At 41.2% G+C, this 27,883-nt stretch overlaps 3 protein-coding genes across 4 annotated transcripts in view; 1 reads left to right on the forward strand and 2 right to left on the reverse strand.

The window, feature by feature from the left end:
• fam168a (family with sequence similarity 168 member A) overlaps positions 1 to 15,380 on the reverse strand; it is a 48,069-nt gene extending 32,689 nt beyond the window's left edge. For both annotated transcript variants that reach the window (XM_080890012.1, XM_080890011.1), the window contains exon 1: positions 15,223 to 15,380. The gene's annotated coding sequence lies outside the window, so the exon portion shown is untranslated. The remainder of the gene's footprint in view (positions 1 to 15,222) is intronic.
• Positions 15,381 to 16,730: 1,350 nt separating this feature from the next.
• kbtbd3 (kelch repeat and BTB (POZ) domain containing 3) lies at positions 16,731 to 22,991 on the forward strand. Its single transcript, XM_080890008.1, has 10 exons — positions 16,731 to 16,859; positions 17,109 to 17,400; positions 17,526 to 17,691; positions 18,571 to 18,753; positions 19,213 to 19,386; positions 19,490 to 19,780; positions 19,941 to 20,183; positions 20,281 to 20,571; positions 20,697 to 20,846; positions 21,948 to 22,991. Exons 2-10 carry the CDS (start codon positions 17,120 to 17,122, stop codon positions 22,068 to 22,070), a joined length of 1,902 nt encoding a protein of 633 aa, XP_080746134.1. The 5' UTR covers positions 16,731 to 16,859; positions 17,109 to 17,119; the 3' UTR covers positions 22,071 to 22,991.
• A 534-nt stretch (positions 22,992 to 23,525) lies between these two features.
• On the reverse strand, positions 23,526 to 23,621 carry sln (sarcolipin; the record flags this gene model as incomplete). Its single annotated transcript, XM_080890013.1, has 1 exon — positions 23,526 to 23,621. One exon carries the CDS (start codon positions 23,619 to 23,621, stop codon positions 23,526 to 23,528), a length of 96 nt encoding a protein of 31 aa, XP_080746139.1.
• Positions 23,622 to 27,883: the final 4,262 nt, after the last annotated feature.

Genomic DNA, 27,883 nt, shown 5'->3' on the forward strand with positions numbered 1-27,883 from the left:
AGAGCAGACAGCAAGTGGGGAGAGGACAGTCCCCCACAGGGGCACCACAGGGGACTGTCCTCTCCCCCTTCCTCTTCACCCTCTACACCACAGACTTCAGCCACTGCACAGAGACCTGCCATCTTCAGAAGTTTTCTGATGACTCTGCGGTGGTTGGATGCATCAGCAGGGATGATGAGACAGAGTACCGGGCTGTGGTCGACTCCTTTGTCACGTGGTGTGGGCAGAATCATCTGCAGCTCAACGTGGCAAAGACCAAGGAACTGATCGTGGACTTCAGGAAGACCAGGAAACACTTGACCCCTGTTTCAATCCAGGGGGTCAGTGTTGACATTGTGGAGGACTATAAATACCTTGGAGTACACATTGACAATAAACTGGACTGGGCTAAAAACACCACAGCACTTTACAGGAAGGGCCAGAGTCGTCTCTATTTTTTGAGGCGACTGAGGTCCTTCAACATCTGCCAGAAAATGCTGAGGATTTTCTATGAGTCTGTGGTGGCCAGTGCGATCCTCTATGCTGTTGCATGCTGGGGGAGCAGGCTGAGGGTCGCAGATGCCAACAGACTTAATAAACTGATCCGTAAGGCCAGCAATGTTGTGGGGATGGAGCTGGACTCCCTCAAGGTGGTGTCGGAGAGGCGGATGCTGTCCAAGATAAAGACAATGTTGGATAACACCTCCCACCCACTCCATGACATGTTGGTCAGTCACAGGAGCTCGTTCAGTGAGAGACTGAGATTACCGAAAAGCACCACTGAACGACACAGGAAATCATTCCTGCCTGTGGCCATCTCCCTGTACAACGCATCCACTTAACACACTGTTTGCTGCTACAACTACACGTTTCTTTTCCAAATATTTATTTATAAGTGACTTATGTATGTATGTATGTATATATATGTATATATTGTACTATTCTTAGTTAGCGTATTGTCTGTCTTGTCTTAATGTTGGTTTAAAATGGAGCACTGTAACAAAAAATAATTTCCCCCAGGGATCAATAAAGTATTCTGATTCTGATTGAATCGGTGATAAATGGAGGTTAAAGGATCTAAAGACAACCCCCCCCCAAAAAAAACAAAAACAAAAACACACTCAGGTAAGCCCAAGGTCAGGTGAAACACTGCAATAGACCACAAAGTGTACTTCTGAGGGAAGTTGGCTATTAACTTGTATATCCCTAATAACAGGATATTCTACAGATTAGCAGCACAGTGTGGTTCTAATGACAGAAAAGGTTCGACAATATTCATAAGGCTGCTAGTATCTTCTCACAATTTAATGCAGCTGGGAGTAAATTAACCTGAGAGGATTTCCACTGTAACACCTGACGGCTGCATGCGGTGCAACTTATGGGCTTTGCATAAACAGAATTTGAAATAACAATACATAAAGTGACTAGGGCTTCACGATATTAGGAAAACCTGCGATGTGCGATAACTGTGATCAATATTGCGATAACGATATGACTTGCGATAAAATAAATAGCAAAACAAAAAAATGAATACATAATTTCCGTTTTACTGCAACAGTTTTATTTAAAGAAAGCGGCTGTATTAGCAGTGTAACAACAAAGTGCACTTTAACATTGAAGTGTCTGTGAAGGTTCTCAGTCATGCAGGTCATCATAGTCAAAGGAGCTTGCAAAGAAAAGCGTCTGGACTTCTTTAAGTTGCTTGAAGCTGTTTCACCTCTCATCCGAGAAGCTTCTTCAGTTCTAAGGTCAAATGGTGGGGAGTCCCAGATTTAAACCTAGTGGGAGTATCCCCCCCCCGCAGAGGGACAAAAGGACCCCCTGATGATCCTCTAATCGCCTGAGGCAAGGTGTGAAAACGGGTGTGGGTCCCAATCAGCCAGGGTTTCGGGTGAGCTCATTGTGAAACCTGGCCCCACCTTATCATGCGAATTCCTGAGGTCAGATGGCCCAGGATGTGAGTGGGCGTTAAGGTGTCTGGGGAGGGAACTCAAAACTGGATTATAGATGGCAGACAGTTGGTGTCGTAAACCCCCGCCTCTGTTCAAAGATGGTAGCTCACAGTGGACGTAAATGGCTTCTTTCACTCCTCTTTCAAACCATCTGTCCTCTCTGTCCAAAATGTGAACATTGGCATCCTCGAAAGAGTGTCCTTTATCCTTAAGATGCAGATGGACTGCTGAGTCTTGTCCTGAGTCTTGTCCTTCTATGTTGTGCCATGCGCTTGTGAAGTGGCTGTTTGGTCTCTCCAATGTAGAGGTCTGGGCATTCCTCGCTGCACTGTACATCAGGAGGTCCTTTTGTCCCTCTGCGGGGGGATACTCCCACTAGGTTTAAATCTGGGACTCCCCACCATTTGACCTTAGAACTGAAGAAGCTTCTCAGATGAGAGGTGAAACGTCTTCAAGTAACTTAAAGAAGTCCAAACGCTTTTCTTTGCAAGCTCCTTTGACTTTAACATTGAAACATTACCCCCATAAAAAAAAAAATTTCTGAGGCTTGAATTCTGAAAGACATCCTTCCTGGTCTCTATAATTAGTTTTAAATAAACATAATATAAATTATACTGCAAATTATTTCAATGCAGTTGTTCATCATTTTACCACTCACCAAGTAGTAATGATGCAAGTCAAAACTGAAGAGTAAACTTTACTGTAGTGCTTGCGTAGTTTTCAGCTTGGCTCAGTTCAAACATGACGGTCTTGCGGCATGTTTCGTACATTTGTGGAATGGCGACATGGGAAAAGTAGTTTCGTGAGGGGATGCGGTATCTCTGGTCCATCTTATGTATCAGACTGGTGAAGCCCTCTCTGTGAAGTGTATTTATAGGCATCATGTCTTTAGCCAAAAAAAATGTGTAATGGCCTCTGTTATTTCTTTATACCGCTTCGACGTTTTCTCATAAGGAGTTCCACTTGAAAAATCTGATAGAGACGGCTGTTGGACTGCTGTGCTCTTTGTCTTAACATTAGCAACCTTTGTTTGTCTAGCCCTGTCTTTGTATTGAAGATGATGGTGGAGATTAGTTGTGTTTCCTCTGGTGGTTGCCACCAGTGTTCGGCAAGTTTTGCAGAGTACCTGTGTTTGTAGAATGTCGTCTTTATCAAATCCAAAGTACCTCCAGATAAGCGAGGTACTATTTTGTTTTTTTAGCCATGAGTTCATAGTCAGTAGCGTTCTCGTCATGTGTCTCACTCTCAGCCATTACAGCTCCCCACCTCTAATCCATGTGATTGGTTAATGCCGTGAAGGGCTCTATACGACTGATCAAATGGGTAAAGTGGTTTCTTTTATTGGTAAATTCTTTAAAGCACGTGTGTAAACATTTTAAGGTACCCAATTATCGCAGTTTACGCCATCTTTTGCGATGGGCCCATCACACAGGCTGATATCGCAATGACAATAAATTTTCGATTTATTGTGCAGGCCTAAAAGTGACTGTTGCACACCTGCAATAACCTTAATATTTTCTACCAAATACTAACCTGTACCTGCAGCTGGTAAGTATCTACTAAGGTCTATTTATAAAAAAAAAACCAAACAAAAAAAACGTTTTGCACCACAGTTGTTATGTGTCAGTTACATATGTTCAGACTTTAAAAAAAATGCTTAATCTCGAGTCACCTCAAATGGTCTGGACAGCATTTATCTGTAGGATATCTAGCCTGTTGGTCTGCTGTTTAACTCTGCTGTCAAAAAGCCATATGTGGTGTGCCTATTAGAGCTGGGCGATATATCGAGTTTTTAAAAAATATCGATATATTTTTATACGAGATATAAGATGTGACAATATCCTTTATATCGATATAGTCTATGTTACGTTATAATTATACTTGTGGAGCCGCAAGTTTGCCTCTCTTTCGTCTACTTTCGTCTTTACGCAATGTTACTCGGCCTCGCCTTCACTGAACACAACTCCCCCTCCTCCCCCATCGCTTCGCCTGCAGGAAGCGACAAGATGGACACGGCAAATCTCCGTTAACGAGTTACTGCGCATCGCCCCGTGCGTGGGGCTGGATGGCGTCAACGTGTTAGCTAGCTAACCACGCTAACGAGCTAACCACGCTAACGCCATGCAGCCCAGAGGTGCTGCATGGACTAAAATCCTTTCATTTTCTCAAAAGTTGACAGCGCGCCTTATGTATGAATTCTGGTTGTGCTTGATGGCCGCGAACCGATTTTATGTGGAACACGGCGCTCAGCAATCTGTCAAAAAATGTTTTAGTACGACTTTGGTAAGCTACGGAGCTGCACCGCTTGATGGATTGTCGGAGCATTATGGCTGAGCCTCGCGGAGTGATACGTACTGTGCTTCAACGTAATATTACCCTACTGTGTATAAGGACCATAAATGGCACCTGTTAAGAGACGTGGTTACGAAGCGGATTTCAAACTCCAGGCTGTCAGTCACGCAGTACAAGTTGGGAACAGAGCAGCTGTGAAATCTGTCTGTGTTACTATGCTCAGCGTCTTTTAGTTTACATTTTGACTGCACAATTGTGAGCTTTTTGTTATGCACAAAAACAACATTGTTTTCTTTTATTTATGGAGCATTATTATTTAATAAATGCTCATAATTTATTTTTGAGTAAATTTTATGTACATCTGCTCTATGTTAATAAAAGTGCCTGTGTGACATCTGGGACACAGCTTTGACTAAGAACTCTCTTTTTGTTCTTACTTCATGGCTTTAAAAAAAATAAATATCGAGATATATATCTTATATCGCCACCCAGCTAAAAAATATCGAGATACGAATTTTGGGTCATATCGCCCAGCCCTAGTGCCTATGTCTATTTACTCTTGAGGAGACTGATATGCAAGTCTGATATGAATCGATGAGTTATTGAAGCACATTTACACTAAGTAAAGCGCTATACAAATACAGGCCATTTACCATTTTTAACTGATAATTGTGTTACTGAAGCTGAACTGAACTTGATGTTGTTAGCTTCTGTTAGCAGCTTTTACTGAAACATTCTTAGAAGTGGGTCTAACATCGTCTAACCCAGGCAACTGCAAAATAAACTCCCATGTGATACAAGAGTGGTATCAAACTGTTTATCAGAAAGAAAGTGCTGGCATAACCTTAAAGCTTATAACCAGATGCTGTTATAGCCGGTCACACCTCTAATCTGCTGACAAGTCACTACGGCACTATCAAGAACAAACAAGCATGTTAACGCATGTTTTCTTATGTTACAGCCCTGACTTCAGAGCTTTTCTTTCTTAACCCAGCACCAGCACTCACAGCAGCTTGGTTACCTGCCTATACTGCCAGTTATCTATCAGCACCTTTGGTTGTTTACCACAATAGATGTGGTTAACAGAGCATCTCTTTGTCAGTTTAATAGGGAGATGTTTTTGTCAGGGTGCACACTTACACCTTCAGGCTTTGTAAATAGAGTGTTCATTGATAGCATGAAACATTTTACTTGCAGATAGTACATAAATCCATCCTGCAAAATAAAATATGGAATTTAAAACTTTAGTGTAAAATACAGCTTTTACAATAAGCAATGTTAAATATATCAAAATGTGATTGCCATTGAATTTATATTCTGAATAATTTGATCACACAAAGGTATATACACACACAAACACAAAAACTCATACATACTAGACCATACAGCTTTATGAGCCAGGACTTGGTGGTTAAACCCAAGGTAAACAATCAATTCTCAGAGGCAGTATTAACAGCAGACAGGCATTATTGCCTGCAATGAAGGTGGGACTTGACAAATATGGGTGGAGGGAAAGAAAACAAAAGAACACCACCATTATATTGCAGTTAATATAGAAAGAACAAAACTGACGCGAAACTTTTAACATTTCGTCGTCTTCAAATGCAATGACACTGTGGGTGGGAATCACAGTAATTCACAAGCAAATACTATCACAATTTGTTGCCCACGATAATGACAGTATCACGATACATTGAATCGCAAAACACTGCAAGACAATCATCTACAGCACAGCATGATATCCTCTATTTATTCACATTATTGCGAAGTGGGTGAATTAAATCTTCCTGGATTTCTGAGGCCGATCAGTATTACCCCTCAGCAAATACATATTTTTAAAGAAATAATTCTAAAACTATTGATATTGGGCACATTGATAACTGCAATACTATAGTTGGCCAATCTGAAGGTACACTGGAGCATTTTTTCCAGTATCCCAAAAAGCCCCTGACACTGAGGCACTGTGCAAAGAACCATGAGTGTAAAACAATGTTTTAAAAACAGCACACTAGCTAACATGATAGTAACCCCTTTAACACAGCCAAAGATTAAAGTTCTGTTTATCTTGTCAGTTTTCAAAAAAGAAAGTAGATAAGTCAAGTCTTTGTCACTATAAAAACACAGTGGGACATTTTATTTCAAACTATGCAGTTACTGTATTACTTCAAACCTAGTTGGCATTTCTCTACTCTTATTATCAATCAGCTTGTGTAGATGGCCGATTAAGATCAATGATGGTCAGAGCTAACGGCTATACCTCTATCTCGTCCACCTAACCGTTTCTCTCTATTTCTCTCTCTCTCACACACACACTTAGAAATAAAAGTCTAAGTTCAGCTGACATCCAACCGCTTAATTTCACTAACTGAAGTTGGCCAAATCAGTCCGTGTTTTATGTCAATGTGCAAAAACATTTCTTAATTCTGGAATTCTGAAACAACCTCCCTTTGTTCATGTTCCCGTTTCTCTTTGACTCACCACATATTTTATTTTCGTTTTGTTATTTTGTGTAAGTGTGTGTATATTTAGGCCACACACAGTTACATAGGGTGGATAATGACACCATAATGGTTGGCTCCTCTGCCATGAGTCATAATATGATAGGAATGGGATAACTGGACTATGAAGCAAATTTCCCAACCTTAACATATAGATATCAATACACTTGCAAGAAGCTCATAAAGACTAGTAAATTTATTGGTATAGCTCTATACGCTACTAAAGACCAATGTTTCATGTAGCCCTTTTCCACTAGTACCTGACTCTACTGTACCTTTCAGTTCTTTTCCATTATAGTCGTGTACCACCTAATGTGTGTAGGGTTGTAATAGCAGCATGGTTGGGAGTCCTGTGACACCATTTGAACACCGAAAAAAGGATGACATTGAGGCGACGGTACATCTGTTGCTCAGTGTGTGGCTTTTTTCTAGACTCAGGCACCACTGTGGTTTTTTGTGTAGCCATTTCCCTCATTGCTGGAATTCAAAAATGGCAGATGTGATTTTCGTGAAGGCAGTGGCATGCAGTCTTTCAGCGTCACATTTTGGATCACCTCAGATTGCTTGGAACCCCAGCCAATTGGGTACTAAAAAAGTACCAAACACCAAAGAGTGGGTAAGAGTGGAAAAGGATTATTAGTAGCATTGCTCATTGTCCTGGTTAACAAGTACACACTGAAGGCTGGTGGGAAATTTGCCACACTTAGCTGAGACTAGGGCTGGGCGATATGGCCTAAAATTCATATCTCGATATTCTTTAGCTGGATGGTGATATATGATATATATCTCGATATTTTTTAAAGCCATAAAGTAGGAACGAAAAGAGAGTTCTTAGTCAAAGCTGTGTCCCAGATGTCACACAGGCACTTTTATTAACATAGAGCAGATGTACATGAAAAAATTACTCGGAAATAAATTATCAGCATTTATTAAATAATAATTCTCCATAAATAAAATAAAACAATGCTGTTTTTGTGCATAACAAAAAGCTCACAATTGTGCAGTCAAAATGTAAACTAAAAGACGTTGAGCATAATAACAAACACAGACAGATTTCGCAGCTGCTCTGTTCCCAAGTTCTACTGCGTGACTGACAGCTTTGAGTCTGCTTCGTAAACATGTCTGTTACAGGTGCCATTTGTGGTCCTTATACACACAATACGGTAATACTACGTTGAAGCACAGTATGCATTACTCCGCGGGGCTCCTGACTACAGTAGCTGTAATGCTCCAACAATCTATCAAGCGGTGCGGCTTCGTAGCTTACCAAAGTCGTACGACAGCATTTTTGACAGATTGCTGAGCGCTGTGTACCACATAAAATCGGTTTGCGGTCAGTAAGCACAACCAGAACTCATACATAAGGCACACTGTCGATTTTTGTGAAAATGAAAGGATTTTAGTGTAAGGTTATAGTCTGAAAAATACGGTATACGAGTTTTGTAAGGTAGTTTGTTTCGGGGCAGGAGGCTGGGAGACAGCACACAGTTTCACACACGCTTCATTTTGCCCTTTATGGTGCTGTTGTAAATTGTGAAAATACTAGTAATGCTAGATGCACGGCGTTAACGAGGTAACCGCTAACGCATTGACGCCCACGCACGGGGCAATCCGCGGTAACTTGTTAACGGAGATTTGCCGCGTTAATACAGTTATGGCATAAACGTCAGTTTAACGAGTGTAACGTTGCAGCACTAAAATAGTAATCTCCAAATGTTTTCTTTTACTGACCAGCTCCTCTTTGATAGCTGCCGTGTCCATCTTGTCGTTGCCTGCAAGTGAAGCGATGGGGGAGAGGGAGGCAGAGTAACGCAGCATAGAGACAAAAGTGGACGAAAGAGAGGCAAACTTGCGGTTCCACAAGTACAATTATAATGTGACATTAGGGCTGGGCGATATGGCCTAAAATCCATATAATATATCGCGACATATATTGTTACCGCACATGCTTCAAATTATATCGCGATATATTATTTTCTTCTGTGTAACGTATTTTCCACACTAAAAGGCACACTTAAAATCCTTTAATTTTCTCAAAAATCGAGAGTGTGCTTTATGTATGAATTCTGGTTGTGCTTACTGACCTCGAACCGATTGGGGTGTGCAAAAATCTGTTAAAAATGTTTTAGTACAACTTTGGTAAGCTGCACAGCTTGATGGATTGTCAGAGCATTATGGCTGCCGTAGTGAGAAGCTTCGTGGAGTAATCTGGGTCCAAAACTCCGTCCCTTCAGGTCCCAAAGTCAAACGAACACAGAGTTAAAAACGGTCTAAATTCTTTCATCTTTAATAAAATCATCAGCGTTGCTGCTTTACCAAGTGTAACAATTAAGTTTAACATCCATGCATCCATGAAAACAGAATTTATTAAATTTAACGGAGTTACAAGTTAACAGGAAGTTAGCTCGCTAGTTTCCACCTAAACATGACATAGCATGTTCTGACTGAGAGATTTTTGAAACTAATTAAAACGTACAGCTCTGCTACCACTTCCAACATAAACGAAGACAGAAAACTAAACAGCAGTGGCGTTTGCAGGGTTACTGAAGTTGGACTACCTGGTATATAATGTTGTGCTACGTGATTGCTAGCGACACAGCTATGTTAGCATAACATTAGCACAATGAAGCTGGAGGATGAACGCCAACTCGATAAAAGTTAACGTGAGGGATTCTGGTGGTTAGGGACAAATGCAATCGCATAGCAGGATGCTATACACGGGCCAAACTTCAGTCAGGAGAACAACTGAGATTATTCATCCAGTCATTTGCTATGACTGTCTCTATCGTTGGCCAAATTTATATTGTTTCTATCGTATATCGTTTATATCGCCCACCTCTACGTGACATAGACTATATCGATATAAACGATCCAGTCCTAGCTGAGATAGAATTGTTTCAAGAGTGCTGTCCATTCGCACCAGTGCTCTTGTCACTCAATATCTGCTGTGTGTGTAAGCAGCCAAAACCCAAACCTACACTATATCATAATCATCGCGGCTTTAGCTCAGGAGCTACTAATCGGAAGACTGGTGGTTTTAGATCCTTGAGTCTGCATTCCACAGTATCCTTGGGCAATATACTGAACTCTTCGATGCATGCGCTGGAGTGTGAATGTATGTGAATGTTAAACAGAAAGCACTTAGGTAGAAAAAGCATAGAAAAGGGGCTTGTATGAATTAGTGTGAATGAGATGTGTTTTATAAAGCATTTTGAGTGCTGTAGTGGAGTAGAAAAGCACTATGTAAGAACCAGTCCATTTACCATCTACCATCAACATGTATTTTCTGTTTGTTTTAGAGACAGTTGTCCTGGTGGTGGTCTAAAACTAGTGCGCATAGCTTAAGTAATCAATATTTATTACATTTATGTGGTCTGACATCATTTAGGGGAAGCACTTGAATGGCCAGTGCAGCAATAACTTTGGATTTGATCTTATTAAGTGTCCCAGAAAAGCCCTGACACTGTGACAGTGAGCCACTGTGCACAGAAAGATGACTGTAAAACAAAATCCACTTTAAAAATCAATCAACCATAATGAATTTTATGCTTTACATTTTTTTTCTATCTGTCTTTACCTATTTAAGAAGTGGCCCAAGTGCAGTCTAGCCCTTGTTTACAGGAGTACATACCCACAGAGTTTGTGGGGTCATTCAAAAACACTGTGTGTCCCAATCCAATATAATTATACGAGAAACCAATGTGCAGCAGGAGCACATGTATCCTGACAGAGTGTCAAGATCCAGATACACTCAACTTAAAGCCAGAGAAATGTCCTCACTTCACCTCATACAATATTTTTTCCTTTCGGACTGCTCATAACACCCACTCTGTTACAGTTCTGCAGTGTGATGCAGTGCAACAATGGCTACTGACACCACAAAAAACTCTCAGCAGTCACTATAAGACATCTACTGTATTTCAGTAATAAAGATCAAATGTTGTCCCTATAGATTCAGCTAAAACTAATGAGGCTTACAACAATAGCTCTGCACTACGAAGTCTCGCTGACACAAAGGGGTGGATAAAACAATTTAAAAAAAAAATTGCAAACTACCCAAATTCTCATTTATTTGAATCAACGCCTCTTTAAAGTAGAGTCAACAAAAACTCAACATTATCACATCCACAATGTTAAGATTTTTTGTACAACTGTTGTATGGCTGTGCTTAAGTTTCAGTCAGATGTTAATAATAAAACAGCTACTCTTTGTATAGGTTAAATTCAAAAGCTGCTACAGTAGAATAGCATAAAAAGAATTTCTAATAACTGTAGGTATCACTAATGAATAGCCAGCCCGCAGCACAGACGCATGTGAATGTCCATTTGTGCATGTGTACACACAATACGACTGACAGCTGAATGCATTACAACTTTGCCTCCAGGGATCTGTGTCCAACCTTTTATCCTGATGCTTTATTCCCTCTGACATCTCTCACCTGCCGCAGTTTGTATGCATGCATGCATACACTTACATCAAAATTTAATTGTCAAAGAGAGACGACAATCTGACTGAACCATTGTGGTAGACTGATGCTACACAGTGTGAATCTGTGTACAGGGAAAATAAGAGCACTTTGTTGTCTTATCCTCCTATCATCCCACTAGTTCATTTATGAAAACATCAAACAATGTACTTCTGTAAGACCTCTATACATTTTCTAAAATAAAAACACTTTTTTTTCCTTTTTTTTTTTTTTTTTTTTAAATAGTGGACATCTAAGAACCTTATTTTCAGTTAATAACTGAATAAGAGCTGAAGAATGAGTCATTCAAGTGGTGCTGAGAGGCCTTGTAGCGAGATCAGTGGACCAAGTAACTACTGGGAAAGTACGCCTACATCTCTTACAGACATTTATGGAGTTGATTACTGAATACTATTTAAGTGAATCAGCTGCAATGCACAAATGTATCATGAGATGGTGTGTCTGTTTTAGTAAAATTAAAACAGTCAGTGCCTTTCAATATGTTGCAACTACCTCAAAAACAAAAGAATGTGTTGTTGTAAAATGCCTTTTTTTCTCGACCACCTCTCACTTATAGGGAAAAGGCCACTGCAATGTCACGGATCTAACACGGCAAGCTTCTCTCAGCTGTTCCCTTCCTGGTAAGAGGTCACCACAGAGGATGGATCCACATATTTGATTTAGCACAGGCTTTCAGGCCAGACGTCCTTCCTGACACAACCCTTCCAGGGATCTGACTCTCCTTTCACTCCTAAAGCGGGGGATAACCACTACACTTTAATAATCCTACAACAGAACTGTGGATGTAGCATTTCAGTACACATCTAGAATATATTATTTATTGAACCGATTAAGATGAAAGCAGATATAGCACTACAACAATCACCAGCATGCCTTCATAAAGGGGGATGGAGAATGACAACAACATATCTGCCCTTTAATCCACAATATATTGATGTAGAACAAAACTGTAATATGCACGCAGGCAGCAAGGTGAGAAATGTTTCCCAATTTATTACTATGAAGCACGATGGTACAGGTGCGCTAAATGTCATCTCAAACCAACACGTAGAAAAATACAATTTTAAATTAAATAAAGCATTACTTCTTCTTTTGGCTGCTCCCTTTACGGGTCGCCACAGCGGATCATCTGCCTCCATTTCACCCTCCCTTTAATATCCTCTTCTGTCACACCAGCCATCTGTATATCCTCCTTCACTACATCCACAAATCTTCTCTGTGGTCTAATTAAGGCCTTACTTAATAAAACAAAAAATTATTTTCAGTGCTTAATCACCATTTCATGTGGATTTCATGAAGGTATGACCTACGAATGGTTTGCACGTCTATTTTAAGTGCTGCTTAATCGCTTCAACTGATAGTTAATCAGGAATAAAATGTTGGCCAATTTGTCTGATAATGCTGTAATAACCAATGTTACTTTTCAGGGAAAAGTTCAAAAGCTCCCTTTTTCTCAGTGTGTGTTGCTGCCATCTTTGGTTAATAATACAGTGAAACATCTTTTGATTTTAGACTGTTTGGCAAAATACTGGGACACATTTATTATATTTTTCTAATCTTGATTTTATCCAAATGAACAACTGAAAAAATAAATAACCCCTCTTGATTGATTCCTATACAAGAGAAATATTCAGAGTCCCCAAAATGCAGTTGAATGAATCTTTATGTACAGCAACCTTATTATTACTATTAACCATTGATTTCTTCTAAGATGGTCCAACCATTGAAATGTTTACATCTGCTAACCTCTAAAAGAACAGTAGCATTACTGGAGGTTGAAGTTGAGGGACCGGGAGCTGGACGAGGCACAGGAAATGAAGGTGACTCTGGAAGCTGCCGTCTGTCGGTGCTTCATTCGCCGATCTGTGATGAGCAAATCACTAAGTGGTTCAAACCACACGGGAATGAAGTGCTGGAAAGCTCTGTTACAGAACCGCTGTCTGTCGTAACATTAAGTGACTCCCGCTTTCAACAGTCTGTACAGCCTGCCATTCATATACATGAGCCTGCACCCCACACATGCCAAAAGCCATACGACATCCACCGTCTTCCTCAAGCGAAGTAGACAGATGAATCAACTTTAGCATATAGGAACAACACTAGATCTCATCCAGTAGGAAAAAACAAAACCACAAACGTAGTATTTTCTGAGTAGAGCTCCTAAAGCGAACCACTGACCTTTAAGTTAATATACTTTCATCTGGTGGATGCAGTTCTAGTGGATGCCTTTTGATTTATCTAGTCACAAAAATAAAGTCAGCCTTTAAAAAAAAGACTTCCTTGTTTGTATATTAATAAGATTTAGGGTCTTCAGTCCCCCCCCCCCCCCCCCCCCGCCCCGCCCCAATCACCAAGGAAAGCATTTCTAGATGTCATAATTACAAACAGGACGAAAGTATCACCTATTAGAATCACTGAATGTCTATCATCCACAGAGCAGTGTGCATCTTCCAGTCTCGATCGTAGACTATTATTTTAAATGTACATAGTTTGCTTACACAGTAATGCTCTGGTGAAGCCAACAACAGTAGCATCTCACAAATCCCTTTAGACAGATAAGGCTTCTTGAATTAAATGGGATTAGTAGTCAGTGACTAAAGCAAGTAATCCCCCACCCACCGCCTACAAAAAAGGGAAAAAGAGATGATGGCAAAAAGGATTCATTTCACTGATAAGACTAGTCAAAAACAGGAGGGTAAATAAATAAATAATTACCTGTAACATTTGGAATAATCCTATCTGATATGCACCATTTAAACACACATCTTGTAGTATCAAGTTTTTTAAAAAGTGCCTTTTTTAACTTCTGCCACTGCTCGTTGCATTAGGCATAAATAAATGATCCAGCTTGCATATGTTACCCTGAGCACTGCACTTGGAACTGGCATGTTCACTGATTTCCTATACTGTATACGACGAAAAGCAATTAGATTTAAATCAAATTGAGATGAATAAATAATGACAACGAGCATTAGTTGCAGTGGATATCTGTGCACAGCAGCTAAGTCCTGGTGTAAGTGACATTCAGATAAAGTATACATTTGTTATGAACCCAGGCAGGAGTTGATGGGCACTGACATAGTTAGCCACTTTAATCCAGTGTGCAAACATTTGCACATGCAGAGTAAACCTTTTCTACCCATTTTGACCTTTCCCACTTCTCTCATTCGTCTCCTTCCCCTAAATTCAGCGCCAAACTCTTAACAAATTTAACTCCAGAAACAGTCATTTTCTCCATAGTGGCTGCTGTAGCCTTGAGGCGTTTGTATTTACCCTCACATCAGTGGTTAATATGTAGATATATCAGTCAGAGTGTGGCATGCACTGGCAGTGCACTGCATACCAGAGATAGCAAGCAAAGCCAAAACAGCGATGGTTGGACAAAAATGGTCACACTCAAACAAGCTTAAGACACCATTTTGAAAAATCCACCGATTTCTAGATAACCACTCCGAGATGCCATCTTGCCAATTATCACTAGATTAGCCAGCGTTAGCATGGCGATCCATCCATTCCGAAACACTCCGTGCAGGAATCTGCACGGGTCACATATTACTAACGTTAGCTTAGCTTGCGTGCTAGCCTGAAAAGCCAGTCGCTAACCCGTCGTAGCATCCCTGCATCTCTCGGCACACGCTGCCCCATTTTAAAAAAAAACGCTAATTAGCAAGTTAGCCGGGGCAAAATTAGCAATGACAATGAAAACCACTCGCAGCAGGTCAGACCCGCAACGCACTGGGAAAACAGCTGCTAACACTACTACCTGGCGGACGACAAATAAAGTGAAAAAACAAAACAACAAAAAACCTGACACATGCTTCAAATAGTATCACTTTAAGTCCGCTGTTTAAGCTAGCCGCTTTAGCTTAGCCCGCTAGTTCCCCACTGTAGCCACCACGGAGGACAATTAAAGGGATACGGAGGGGAAAAAAAGATAGGAAAAAAACCCCGAACAAGCATCAAGAAAACACACAGACATTTCTCCTCTTTGTGATAAAAAGCATAAAAGACTTACCAAAGCTACTCGGTCGATCACGGAAGGGAAAAAAGGAAAGATTCCCCGAATGTGTACGTGCTCTCTCCCGTGTGAGTGTGCTGCCTCGGGTCGGTGCGGACTGGCTCTGCTACAGCAGCGTTTTGTCGGGCCAGTGGCGATGGGAAGACAGCTTTCACCCGGAGAGACGGCCACAGTGTGGGGGATGGGGATGCACTGCCGGGAGGGGAGAGAGGGAGGGATGCAGGGATGCAAGAGACAGAGGAGGGGGGCCAGACCCACCAATAATATAAACTGGAGAGGCTCTGATAATAGCCCGATAATATGTACACCGATTCAGTGCAGTCTCGTAAAAACTGAAATCAGTAAATGGCGTTAGTATGTGCTGCCCGTTTACACTGATTTCACTCCAGTTTCACAACAATGGGACGGTCTCTGACTTTTATAGGATGGTCTGTTGTATTAAGATGAAGGAGGATAAAGCATATAGAGTATAATGACTGTTTTTTCCCTTTTTTTGCTTTTCTGTATATTTGCATTTTATCCATGATTGAGCCCACGTTTTATGTAGTATTAGCATAATAATAATAATAATAATAATAATAATAATAATAATAATAAGAAGAAGAAGAAGAAGAAGAAGAAGAAGAATTGAATTGTGTCTACAAAAGCTCTTATTCTGTAATCATGTTTTTCAGGTGTTTTCAAGAGTGTGTTTTTGTGTCACTGTGGTGGTGAGACGGTGTTTTGAGAAACCGTCCTACTTTGGCAAATCGTCCAACCTGCATTATAATTTGACCCTAACCCTAACCATAAGAAATATTCACAATGGGTTAAAAAATGATGTAAATTTGGGGGTTGTGTTACGCGCATGCGCAGCGTTTGCGCAGAAACAACGGTTAGGATGGTTTGTGAAGTAGGATAGATTCCCAGAACAACACGATACTGCAGCACCGCTTTAAGTTCACGTTCTAATTCAGATTCAATGGCTGTTGTCCTATGCATCCCCATAATCATTTCTCCGCAGCACGGCAGCGTCACCCAGTGGTAAGAAATATTACTGCATCAACATAGTGTCAATGAGAAGCACACAGGAGTAAAGTTCTGCCCATAGGAATTTTCCGTGTGACTCAAAATTACTTGATATGTTTGAGATATGTTTTCATTTGCAACAGAGAAAGCACCCATGGTTAACTAAGCAAGCTAACCTGTATAACTGCTGAACGTTAACTGTTCTAAACTTGTAACTAAAGCAAATAGAAAGGCTGACCAGAACACTCGCCAGAAATAACCGACCAATAGGGGAGAACTACAGTTCCCAGCGGCCATTGCGCCTTTTTCTGCAATAAATAAAGAGTACAACGAAAATAAATGAGGGGGATATAAAGGAGACACGGGCATTATTCTTTTTAGGGAAAATCGCAAATTCAGTAAACAAGATGACAGGAAGAAGACGATTAAACGCAAAAAAACAAACAAAAAGCGGACTGAAATCTCGCGTGATTTCAGGCTTCCGGAAACTAGAATAGCATGAGAGCTCTCCGAGGTGCTGACACTGTCTTGAGTATTACTTGTCCTGCCTCAGACTAACTAGCTGCATATTTCACGCATTTTATACTCATATATTTTTGACTTTTAACGTCCAGACATCACCTCAGGTAATATCTAATGTGCTTATCTTGAATGCAGTAATCGTGTCAGACACTCAGTGTCAGACACAATGATACTACTGCATGTCTTAATGGTAGAGGAGGACTGGACTGTGTGTTACAGATCTGTTCATGTAAATTAGTTTGTTGCATTCTTGTATCTCTTATTCCCTCTGTGTGTGCGTGTGTCTCTCACAGACTCACTCCATTACTATAAATTGCATCATTTTTCTATTCTTTTTTTTTTTCTTTTTTCAGATTCTGGCGTAATGGATGAAAATCATGACTTGTCCTTGTGTTTGACCAACACCCACAACCCCTGCAGCAGCAACAGCCCACCCAGCAGTAAACCTGGCAGTGCTCCACAATGCAACGGGGTCTCAGAGCGCCGGACAATGCTGCGGGTGTCTGAGTCCCATGGACTGCAGCTCCTGGGCGTGCTCAGATCGCTCAGGGAGAGAGGCTTGCTGTTTGACTTCACCATTAAGGTGCAGGAACGCAGCTTTCCCTGTCATCGCTGTGTTCTTGCAGCATGTAGTGATTTTTTCAGGTATCTATCTATCTATCTATCTATCTATCTATCTATCTATCTATCTATCTATCTATCTATCTATCTATCTATCTATCTATCTATCTATCTATCTATCTATCTAAACACATGTGTCTTGGGTTTAGGGCCATGTTTGAGGTGGATATGCGAGAGCGTGATGATGGTTCAGTAACGCTGGGTAATCAGTGTCCAGCAGCGGTGGCTTCTTTCCTGGACTTTGCCTACTCTGGGGAGGCGCTCATCACTGATGGCAACGTAGACATGTTGTTTCAGCTCGCCTCTTTTCTGCAGGTAGAAATGCAACTGCTTCATCTTCCTTCTTACCCTTAAACATGTTCATTTTGCCATGACTTCCTGGGATACTGCAGTAAATCAATAATCTTATTATTAATAGTTATTGTACCAGACTGTCGGGGTCAAGAGAGAGCTGAGTAATCACTGAAAGAGTAAGATCATGAATACAAGCGGCCAAAATGAGCTTCCTCTGCACGGTGGCTGTGCTCAGCATTACAGATAGGGCAACGAGTTCAGACATCTGGAGGGATCTCTGAGTGGAGCCGCTGCTCCTGCGTTTCAAAAAGAGTTGAAATGGTTTGAGCATGTGGTTAGGATGCCTCCTAACCAAGCTTCCCACTGGGAAGAGACCTCAGGGTAGACCCAGAACCTGCTGGAGAAATTATATTTGTCACTTGGCTTGGGAACACCTCGGGATCCTACTGGAGAAAACTGAACAGTTTGCCTCAGGAGAAGGATGTCTGGAATGCCTTGTTACCTCTTTCCCCCATAAAGATGACACTTGATGACCTCCCCTGTACCCTTGAAAGACAAGTTTCGACACCTCGGTATTTATCAATAAAGATTTGGTTGGATGATCATTAGAATAGTTTCAGGTTTTTTCTGAGGCTAGGCAGAGACCATTCTCACTGACCTCTGCTGCAAACCTTGATGCATTTTGTTCTTCAAGCAGGTATGAAATATAACAGAAATAGTTCAGTTCAGAAGGAGCTTCAAGTCTTACTCCTATTAGGCTTTAAAGGGGTAAAGAGTTAAAGACCGAACACTTAAAATGAAAAAATCTATAGTTGTGACAGTCAGCTAGGCACTTATCTTCTTGTTGCCAAATGTCATTTTAACATGAAAATTTCCCTGCTCTTGCTGTTGTGCCTTCAGGTGTCTGTCCTGTCCAAAGCATGCAGCGACTTCCTGATAGGAACCATGGATCTTTATAACTGTCTGTCTCTCTTGTCTCTGGCTGAGGGATACGGCTCAGCCTCTCTCCTGCAAAGTGCCAATGAGTTTGTGGTCCAGAACTTCTTTGAACTCTCCAAAACGCAGGACTTCCTGGATATGCAGGTGAAACCCAATCTTGCACCTAAACATTGCATCTATGCAGAGAAAGGCTGGAGGCTGATCAGAGTCTCTGTTGTAATTTATTCTCTATATCCAGTTGCTAAACACTTCATTATGTCTGACTTAAGAACTAGTTAAGGCTCAAAGCACCAATGATGTTGGATTTCTTGCATATTTGGTGGGATTTTTCATATTATTATTGAGATATTTTGGTTCATTGTTATAACAGTTCTGAAATCCATTAAAGCAAAAATAATATGCAACTCTTATTGTTTTATGTATGTATTGTTATCATTAATAAGCCCAATAGTTAAGCTAATGGTTCCTCTGCAACATGTAAAAAACATTGTATACACAATATATTTCATTAAATCTGCTTCTATATCAGTAACAAAACATCTTTTTGTTTCATGTTTTTAAGCTGACAAATACATCACATTAAAAAAAAGTAACTCTTTTCAGGTTAATGTCTTGGAGTTGTGCCTCAGGTCAGATGCTCTAAACGTGCCCAGTGAGGAGGCAGTGGTGGTGTCGCTCCTTGGATGGATTCGCCATGATCTCCCAGGAAGACAGAAGCTGATGCCGGGATTGCTGTCTCTGACCCGGCTGCACCATCTTCCTGCACCTTCACTAAAGGTACAACCGAACCTTTACCTGTACTGGGTTTAAAGACTTTTTGCAGTTTGTGGATTTGTGATCGCATCACCTTTCCTGTGTTGACTCTTACATTCTCTCTTAGTCTCTGTGTGATTCTGACCCTCTCCTCTGCAACGATGAGTCCTGTCTCGCCCTTGCGTCAGAAGCCCAGAGCAGACAGACAAAGCACAATGGCCTGCTCACTGATGCCAGGCCTTCCACCACGCAGAGTTATATCTACATCCACAAGACAGAGGAAAATGGAGAGATCCGGCACACCTTCTGCTACTGTCTGGAAACAGACCAGTGGAAAGAGCTGGGCACAGGGCAAGAAGAGGGGACAACTATGATGCCAGATCCACCAGGATCTTACCTTACCAGCTATGCTGAGAAGGTAAGGTTTACAGCATCAAATGAAATAATGTCAATTTGTGAATATTCTTTATAGTTATATGGTGCTGTTTACTAGAAAAAGGCATCATCTTTTCTTACTCTTTGTCCTTGTTGACTAAAGATTTTGATCACCATCTTTTCTGCTATCTACTGGATTGAAGATGTTTGTCACAGGTGGTTGCCAGGGAAATTGCTGCCGGGCGATACGCCTCCACGTGGCTGAACCTTTCCATGATGCCACTGATGAGGTTTGGTGCTTCTGTCCCGTGACCTTAACCTGCACACCTGGAACTGCCATGCTTAAGCCCAGAACCATGCACACAGCTGTAACGTGCCTGGATCGAGTGTATGTCATTGGAGGACGGACCAAGGGATCCAGAGGGGGGGCTCCCAGTCTGCTGGAGGTAACAGTGTTGGTTGGGATATGCTTCCATTAGTAGGTCATGGAATCAGTCATGGCCAACAGTGTTGATCTAATTCATGTGCGGTGTTGGATTTTAGGTGGAGTATTATAACCCTTTGGCTCAAACCTGGCGCTCTGTCAGTCCACTTCCCACTGCTATCTTCTACCCTGAGGCCAGTGCTTGTGGCAGTGTAATCTATACGCTGGGGTCAGAGGTGGAGATCACAAACTCCTTTAACCCCTCACTCGACTGCTTCTTCTGCTATGACGCCCTGCAGGACCAGTGGAGCCGCCTGGTGGCAGAGTTTGGCCAGTTCTTCCACGCTACACTGGTCAAGGCTGTGTCAATTAATAAAACACTGCACCTCTGTGACTTATCTACATACAAAGTGAGCAACGATTTAGTTTATCAGTCATGCCATTGCAGCCAGAGAGCCTTAAAAAGATTCTGAAGCTTAATTCTGTGGTAAAATACACTGAGCTTGTGTAAAAGTGTCCCTTTTTTTCTTTTCAGGTCTACAGTTTTTGCCCAGAGACCTGCGTCTGGAAGGGTGAAGGATCATTTGAATGCGCTGGGTTCAATGCCGGAGCAGTGGGCATGAGGGACAGAATCTACATTCTGGGCGGAGACTATTCACCTGATGAAATCACTGATGAGGTTCAGGTAGGATAGAAAACTCACATTTATATTGCTAGGAACTGAATAACCTTTACCTTTAACCCAGACCCAGACAGAAGTTTACAGACTCTTTATGGGCATGGATGTCATGATGATTTTGGGCTTTTAGTGATTTCTTTGAACTCTTTTTTTTCCCCAGAGCGGGATGATTGTAAATCATACGTTTTTAATGACTTTAAATTCAAACTTGAAATTCGAATTTATTTGGGAATTTTTTTGCAATCCACTCAGGGTCAAAGGCATGCATACAGGCTCAAATACATACACGCATCCTTTTTTCCCCCCCGCCTGTCCCGTTTGGTTCTTTTGCCATCAGAATTATTGTCTAAAGGCAAAGAAAGATGCCCAACGGATTTACATGCACACATCCTAATATAATCCTAATATTTGGTTAAATGTACTTTTGCAAGCTGCAGACACTTTTGGTAGCCATCAACAAGCTTCTGGTACAATTCCAGGTATTTGAGCAGCCTTCTCTGCAGAAATAGTAGAGTTTATTTAAATTGCTTGGATTCTTGGCATAGACCTGGTTTTTCAGCATCACCCACAAATTTTCAATAGGGTTGAAGTTGGGGATTTGGGAAGGTAATTCCGGAAGCTTAATGTTAGCCTGTTTTATCCATTCGAAAACTAGTTTTGATGTGTTTGGGATCATTGTCCTGTTGGAAAAACCGATTGTGTTTAAGTTTCAGCTCAGCTAGCTGTTAATTTTAGGTGATGTTGAATAATTTGAAGGTCTTCCTCCTCCTTCATTATTCCATTTCATTTTACTTATTGCACTATACCAGTACCACTGGTAGTAAAACTGTATGGATACTTTTGACCCTGTAGGGATTGGAGAAAATACAAAAACAAATTTAAAGTTCTGCAACCAAATTTTCTTAAAAAAAAAAAAAAAAAAAAAAGTTAATATGTATATAGTGTACAATCATTCCAGTCTGGAAAAAGCACAATTCAGAGAAATCATTTGAAACCACAAATTACCATGATATTCATGCCTATGATGAGTGAATTTCTGACTACACCTGCACTCTTAGTTTTTACTAATTTAACTGTCTACTGTTTTCTTTCTTACTACCTACGCAGGTGTACTACAGTGGGAGGAGTCAATGGGAGGAAGTGGCACCCATGCCCAAAGCACTCACAGAGTTCCACTGCCAGCTCATCAGCTTCAACAGATATAGAGACCCGTGGGGTGATACAGCATAACTGATGGCAAACACATACATGCCCACCAACGCAGCAAACATGCAAGCGAAAGTTTGATGTCTGTGTGAATGAGCTTCCCTCGGCTTTCCAAACTGTGTGCATGACAGACAGCTAACACTTCAAGAGAGAATGCTATTCCCGTATTTAACCAGCAAATAGACACTCTTGAAACATAGCTCTCTTTTGAGAGAGTATCGTAGCCAAAGATAGGCAACTGACACCACATTTCCTGTCACAGATCATCAGTATATGTGAACACATTAACCTAGTCTATTTATTTTTTTATTTAGGGTCAAGTTTGATCTTTGTATTGTATGTGCGGAGCTCCTGTCATCATAGGAGCTTTGCTGTCACTCTAATTATTGCCCCTCCCATGGAGGACCCCTTTAGAATTCTATTTTAGTATCCGAGTATTTTTTTTGACAGCATGTTACAGATAGAAAATCCACATAAATAATTAGCATGTTCTGTAAACTTACCAGCCTTCTTGCAGCTACAGACTCTGTTCAGGAATTCAGACTTCTTTCATTTTTCTGAATTTGGGGATTTTGATTTTGATTTTTTTTGGCAGGAATACACAAATTATGCCACAGAGAGCCTCTGGGAGGCAAGCCTCTCTTGCTTTTACTTTAAAGGGGAAAATCAGTCAACAGGTCAACTTTTGAAAGCACATGTCAGTATGCACTTTAATCAGCTTGCCTTTATTCTGTTACTACATTGCCATGTGTCCATGCATGTTCTGGTTCTCCTCTCCGGGTGCACACAACAGTTTTTCATGTGCACTTTATCAGTCATAGAGAAACACTCTGTAGCTTCAAAAGGATAGTATAGACTAAAGTTTAACAAACCTGCAAAGAGCAAATGTGGGTGTGAATCATGACTGCATGGCAAGTTTGTGCTGAGAAACAGAAGCTAAACAAATGAAAGACTGTTTAATGTTAAGAAGTGATCATAAACATAATGCTTCAACAGTCGTGTTGTCTTGTTTTATGAGTTTGTCGTGTTCATCCCTTTGACAAAAAAAACTGAAAAATTGGACACAACAGCATTGTTAAATGTGTTGGGCACTTAGACATACAGACTATGGTATGCACTCCTGTTTATAGTGACATTGCATTTTTTTTTAGAGTTTTCAAGCCATCCCATTTGGGTTTTCAACAATTTTATTCTTATTTATTAACCCTGACCACTATGCTGTGATTTCACATTCATGGCCTTATTCAAAAAAACTAAACAAAAAACACTAAAAATACAGATTCTGAACTATTTTATCCTTCATAGTTTGTCCCGGCTATAGTAACCACTTATTGTTGACCTCACATGAATAAGCAGAGCTATAGGTGTAAACACTGTATTATAAAATTTAGCCAGCAGCCAAGTCTTCCGATAACCCGACGCACGTGTCTCTCCATCCCCTCCGCCTCACGTCCGTTTCCTCTCTCATTGCTTAATTTTTTAGTCCTGGTAAGATTTCACCAGCAACCACATCAGCAGCACAGTGATTAAGACGATCATGAAGTTGAGGAACAGCTCCTGCACCGAGCGATCCATGGCAGCGTGCTGGATGGAGAGGATAGGTGAGACAGTCGAGGAGAGGTTGGTTGCTGTAAACTTTTAAGACAGAGGTAGGAAAAAGAAACTGCGTTTCAGTTGTTAAAGTGTAGACAAAAATGCAATACACAATGGTGCACATGCTCTGTGCTGGTTTATGCAGTCCCTGTTACAACAGGTTAGAGGGATCAGTGACTTCTCTGCTGAGTTACTGTTTACAGTCACCAAAGGTCAGCAAAGAAAAGGACAACAACATCCCCTCATATTAGCATGGGGCAGAAACACACGCAAAGCATACACCCTAATACACTAATAAATCAGGTTAAACATGTTCTATACATTTAGAAGTTGGGCTGTTTTGATATGTGCCATTAATAGCTTAGATAAAACTGGCAAAACTGAGGCTTTGCTGAGGACAATAGCACAAAGCCAGACCCAGTCGCAGTCGCTGTTACCTTGATTGCTTGGCTGTGATCGCACTATGAACAGGACAAAGAGAAAGCAAATGTTATCGTCCGCTCCTTGCCTTGCCCTCCAAGAGAAGTGTTTCTTCTTCTTGGAAATGTCTCGATTGCAGCAGTTCTCCCCGTATCATCTGTTTCTTGCTGTTGTCCAGTTTTCTGCTGTTGCCAGGGGCACGGCCTGCTCCTAAAGTAGCCAACCTCAGTGGACCGCCCATGGTTCACATACACACCGACTGATGTCACACACCAATTAAACAACCAATAGAGTGTGTTATTTTCCACAATCTCATCCACTGGAGTTTTCCTACCCATAACCATACAGAGTCTGTTTCTCTCGCTCTCATACACACACACACACACACAACAGAGGAGGGTCTCAGGGTTATTTATAACACATTATTGGAGATACTAGGTGGATTACAGTTGTTCCAAACATAATACTTATATCATCCAATGGATATAGGAAACTAACAATATCGCCCAGTATCAGAGGAATTGTCCTCAGGAGCAGTCTCTTCAAAATGTAAAATACCAGGCATGCTTGTTTTAAACCAACTAAAGCCTCTGTTAACCAGTCACCGATCGAGTCCCTTCTCAACTTAAAAGCAAAGAATTTGTAATGGCCCAAAAGTATCGTCAGTATACACACTTACGTGGAATTTCAAATAGGTACTGATTATAGAGGGGTGTCAAGCACAGTGGCTTGCACCCTTCATTAAGTTGCTTATCCTTGATGGATGAAGAGACAGAGGATACATAATGCTCTTAGTAAAATCCACACATGTGGATGGGCAAAGCAAGAAATTAAACCCCTTGATTATGCCTGGACCTAATCTGAATTTCTCATCTTTTCTACTGATTAAAGAAATTGTTACTCAGTGCTGATTTGTGGTTATTATCTTACTGTTACTTTTTTTGACAAAGCCAGGCAGGGCTGGATAGTAATGGGATGGATTGGTATTATATATCAATATAACAAAAATTAGCAACTATAATTAGTTTGCATGATACGTATCTTTATACCCACCAGCCATAGTGGTAGCTACAACTGTTCAACTGCTTGTAAACACAAATATCGAATCAGTCAATCACAGGGCAGCAGCTTAACTTAGGCTAGCAAACATAGTCAGACACCTGCTGAAGTTCAAACTGAGCATAAGAAAAGGCAAGAAAGGTGATTTAAGTGAGTTAGAACGTGGCATGGTTGTTGGTGCCAGGCTGGCTGGTCAGAAACTGCTGATCTACTGGGACTTTGCCACACAAACATCTCTGGGGTTTACAGAGAACGGTCTAGAAAAGGCAAGCTATCTAGTTCTCAAACAACCACTCGTTGCAGCCACGGTCTGCAGAAGAGCAGCAACACGATGAATCTTGAGGCAGCTGGGCTCCAGCAGCAGTAGACCACACCATGTGCCGCTCCTGTCATCTAAGAACAGAAAACCGAGGATACAATACAAACAGGTTCACCAACATTGGACAACAGACATTTGGAAAAGTGTTGCCTGGTCTGAAGAGTCATGATTCCTCCTGCGACATTCTGATAGTAGGTGCAGAATATAGTATAAACGTCTTAAAAGCTCGGACCCATCCTGTCTGGTGGTGTTGGTGTAATTTTGTGGGGGATGTTTCCTTGGCACACTTTGGTCCCCTTAGTACCAACTGATCATTGCTTAAATACCACAGCCTACTTGAGTGGTGCTGACCATGTTCATCCCTTTATGGCCACACTGTTCCCATCTTCTGATGACTGCTTCCAGCAGGATAAAACACCAAGCCACAAAGCTCAAATCATCTCCAATTGGTTTCTTGAACATTGAATTCACTGTACCCAATGGCCTACATAGTCACCAGATCTCAGTCCAAGAGTGTTCCTTTGGGGTATATTAGAACAGGTAGATTTCCAACATGGATGCACAGCTGACAAATCTGCAGCAACTGTCTGACGCTATCATAACATTCTGGGTTAAAATATCTGAGGAATGTTTCTAGTACCGCGTTGAGTCTATGCCAAGAAGAATTAAGGCAGCTGTGAACAGTGGCGGTCCTAGCCTGTTTGGCGCCCTGGGCGAACACTCCCTCTGCCCCCCCCCCCCCCCCCCCCACACACACACACACACACACACACACACAGACACACACATAAAACATATTAAGGATTGTACATTAACATAAAACTGTTGTCGGAACCAGACTGAATTTCACCAGAGAAAGACACACGCACACACATGAAGAGAGAGAGTGTATGCATAGTATGCATACACTCATACAATGAGAACAGGACAAATCAACAATTGACAACAACTAATTAATATTAAAATCTGTAACATAATGTTTGGAGTTTAGTCTGTTACTGTTGCTATATTTACCATTTCTTCTTGGAGCAACTGTAATCCACATTATTTCCTTAGGGATTAATATTAAAGTATTCTGATTCTGATTGTTTCAGGATACATGACCTGCCATTATCCAACGACACATCTGCTTACCTGTATCTTTTGCTCGTTTCTCCTCCTCTTCTTTTCTATTTGTTCTAAACTGAGCACCTGATGGCTTTGAACTTTTCTTGTCCATCTTCCATTGGTTTTAATTTTGCACTCCAGTATGAACACAAGTCCCCCAACTCGAGGATCACCACAACATAACCTAATAGACCCACGCCTTAGTTCACAGATTCACTTTGTCTAAGGTGTATTTCTGGGATTTCGCATAACCCGGGATTCAAATCATGAATACATAATGGGCTTGGATTTCAAACATTATGAATGAAATGTGCTCTATTTGGAAGCAGCCGCCCCCCTCCCCTGTGTGTGAGACTTTAAATCATCAAACTGTAAATTATAAATTTTAAATTGTTATTGATCCCTTTACCCCGAGTCCTAAAGTGTATATTTATTTTCTTACTGTTCTTGTATTTATTGTTTGTTTTCTTGCACTGCTGTAACTGAAGCCTCATCATCCACAGCTTTCCTTTAATAGAAACTAAATTGAGAATAGGTTTTCGTTCTTTTGTGGATTCCTGATATTCTGTATTATGCTCGTGCTAAGAGAGGATTTTGACATTTCATCAAAGCAAACATCTCACCTCACCTCACACTTGACAGCTGCTAAAAACTGTGTTATCTCTGACCTAGTGTTAAACCCCCTTGACAAACACACTTTCTCCTGCACACACAGAGGGGCCACAGAAGGACAAAGTCCAAGCACAGATCACGTGAACCTTTCCATCGCAGGATTCCAAGGCCATTCCCAGAGGATTAAACAGATCAAACCGGTTGAATTTTATCACCCTGCTGCTCTGCCAGCCTCGGACCAAGCACTATTTCACCCAGGGATTCCCATTGTCACAGAGATCCAATTCTGGGGTGATTGAATAGCACAGCGTGAATTGTGCTGGCATCTCTGTGCGGGGTGGACTATGGCCCACTGTGACAGCTGTGTGTGCATTTAAGATAGAAAAGTGCTGGGAGAGTTGCCCTCTAAATCTGAGGGGAGACAGAGTGGTGTCAACAAGGCCTCAGAAACACCATTCCACAGATTCTGGGACACTAGATGTGTGTGTGTGTGTGTGTGTGTGTGTGTGTGTGTGTGTGTGTGTGTGTGTGTGTGTGTGTGTGTGTGTGTGTGTGTGTGTGTGTGTGTGTGTATACACATCCATTTTCTGAATGCAATATCACTATGTTTATTCTGATGTGTAAGTTAATGTGGTGACAGTTTCCAACTGTAAACATTATGGAAAATAAATAACAGCAGTAATGTATCTGAATCAAAGCAACACATCTAAAATATAAGTTATGCTTT

The sequence above is a fragment of the Rhamphochromis sp. 'chilingali' genome (assembly GCF_963969265.1).
Source record: "Rhamphochromis sp. 'chilingali' genome assembly, chromosome: 8".
Classification (NCBI taxonomy): Eukaryota; Metazoa; Chordata; class Actinopteri; order Cichliformes; family Cichlidae; genus Rhamphochromis; species Rhamphochromis sp. 'chilingali'.

Excerpts from the sequence above, each read along its gene's own strand:
- kbtbd3 (XM_080890008.1), top strand. The coding sequence starts at position 17,120 with ATGGATGAAAATCATGACTTGTCCTTGTGTTTGACCAACACCCACAAC. Across the intron at positions 17,401-17,525 it reads GCATGTAGTGATTTTTTCAG|GGCCATGTTTGAGGTGGATA; the intron begins GTATCTATCTAT and ends TCTTGGGTTTAG. Across the intron at positions 19,781-19,940 it reads TTACCAGCTATGCTGAGAAG|ATGTTTGTCACAGGTGGTTG; the intron begins GTAAGGTTTACA and ends ACTGGATTGAAG.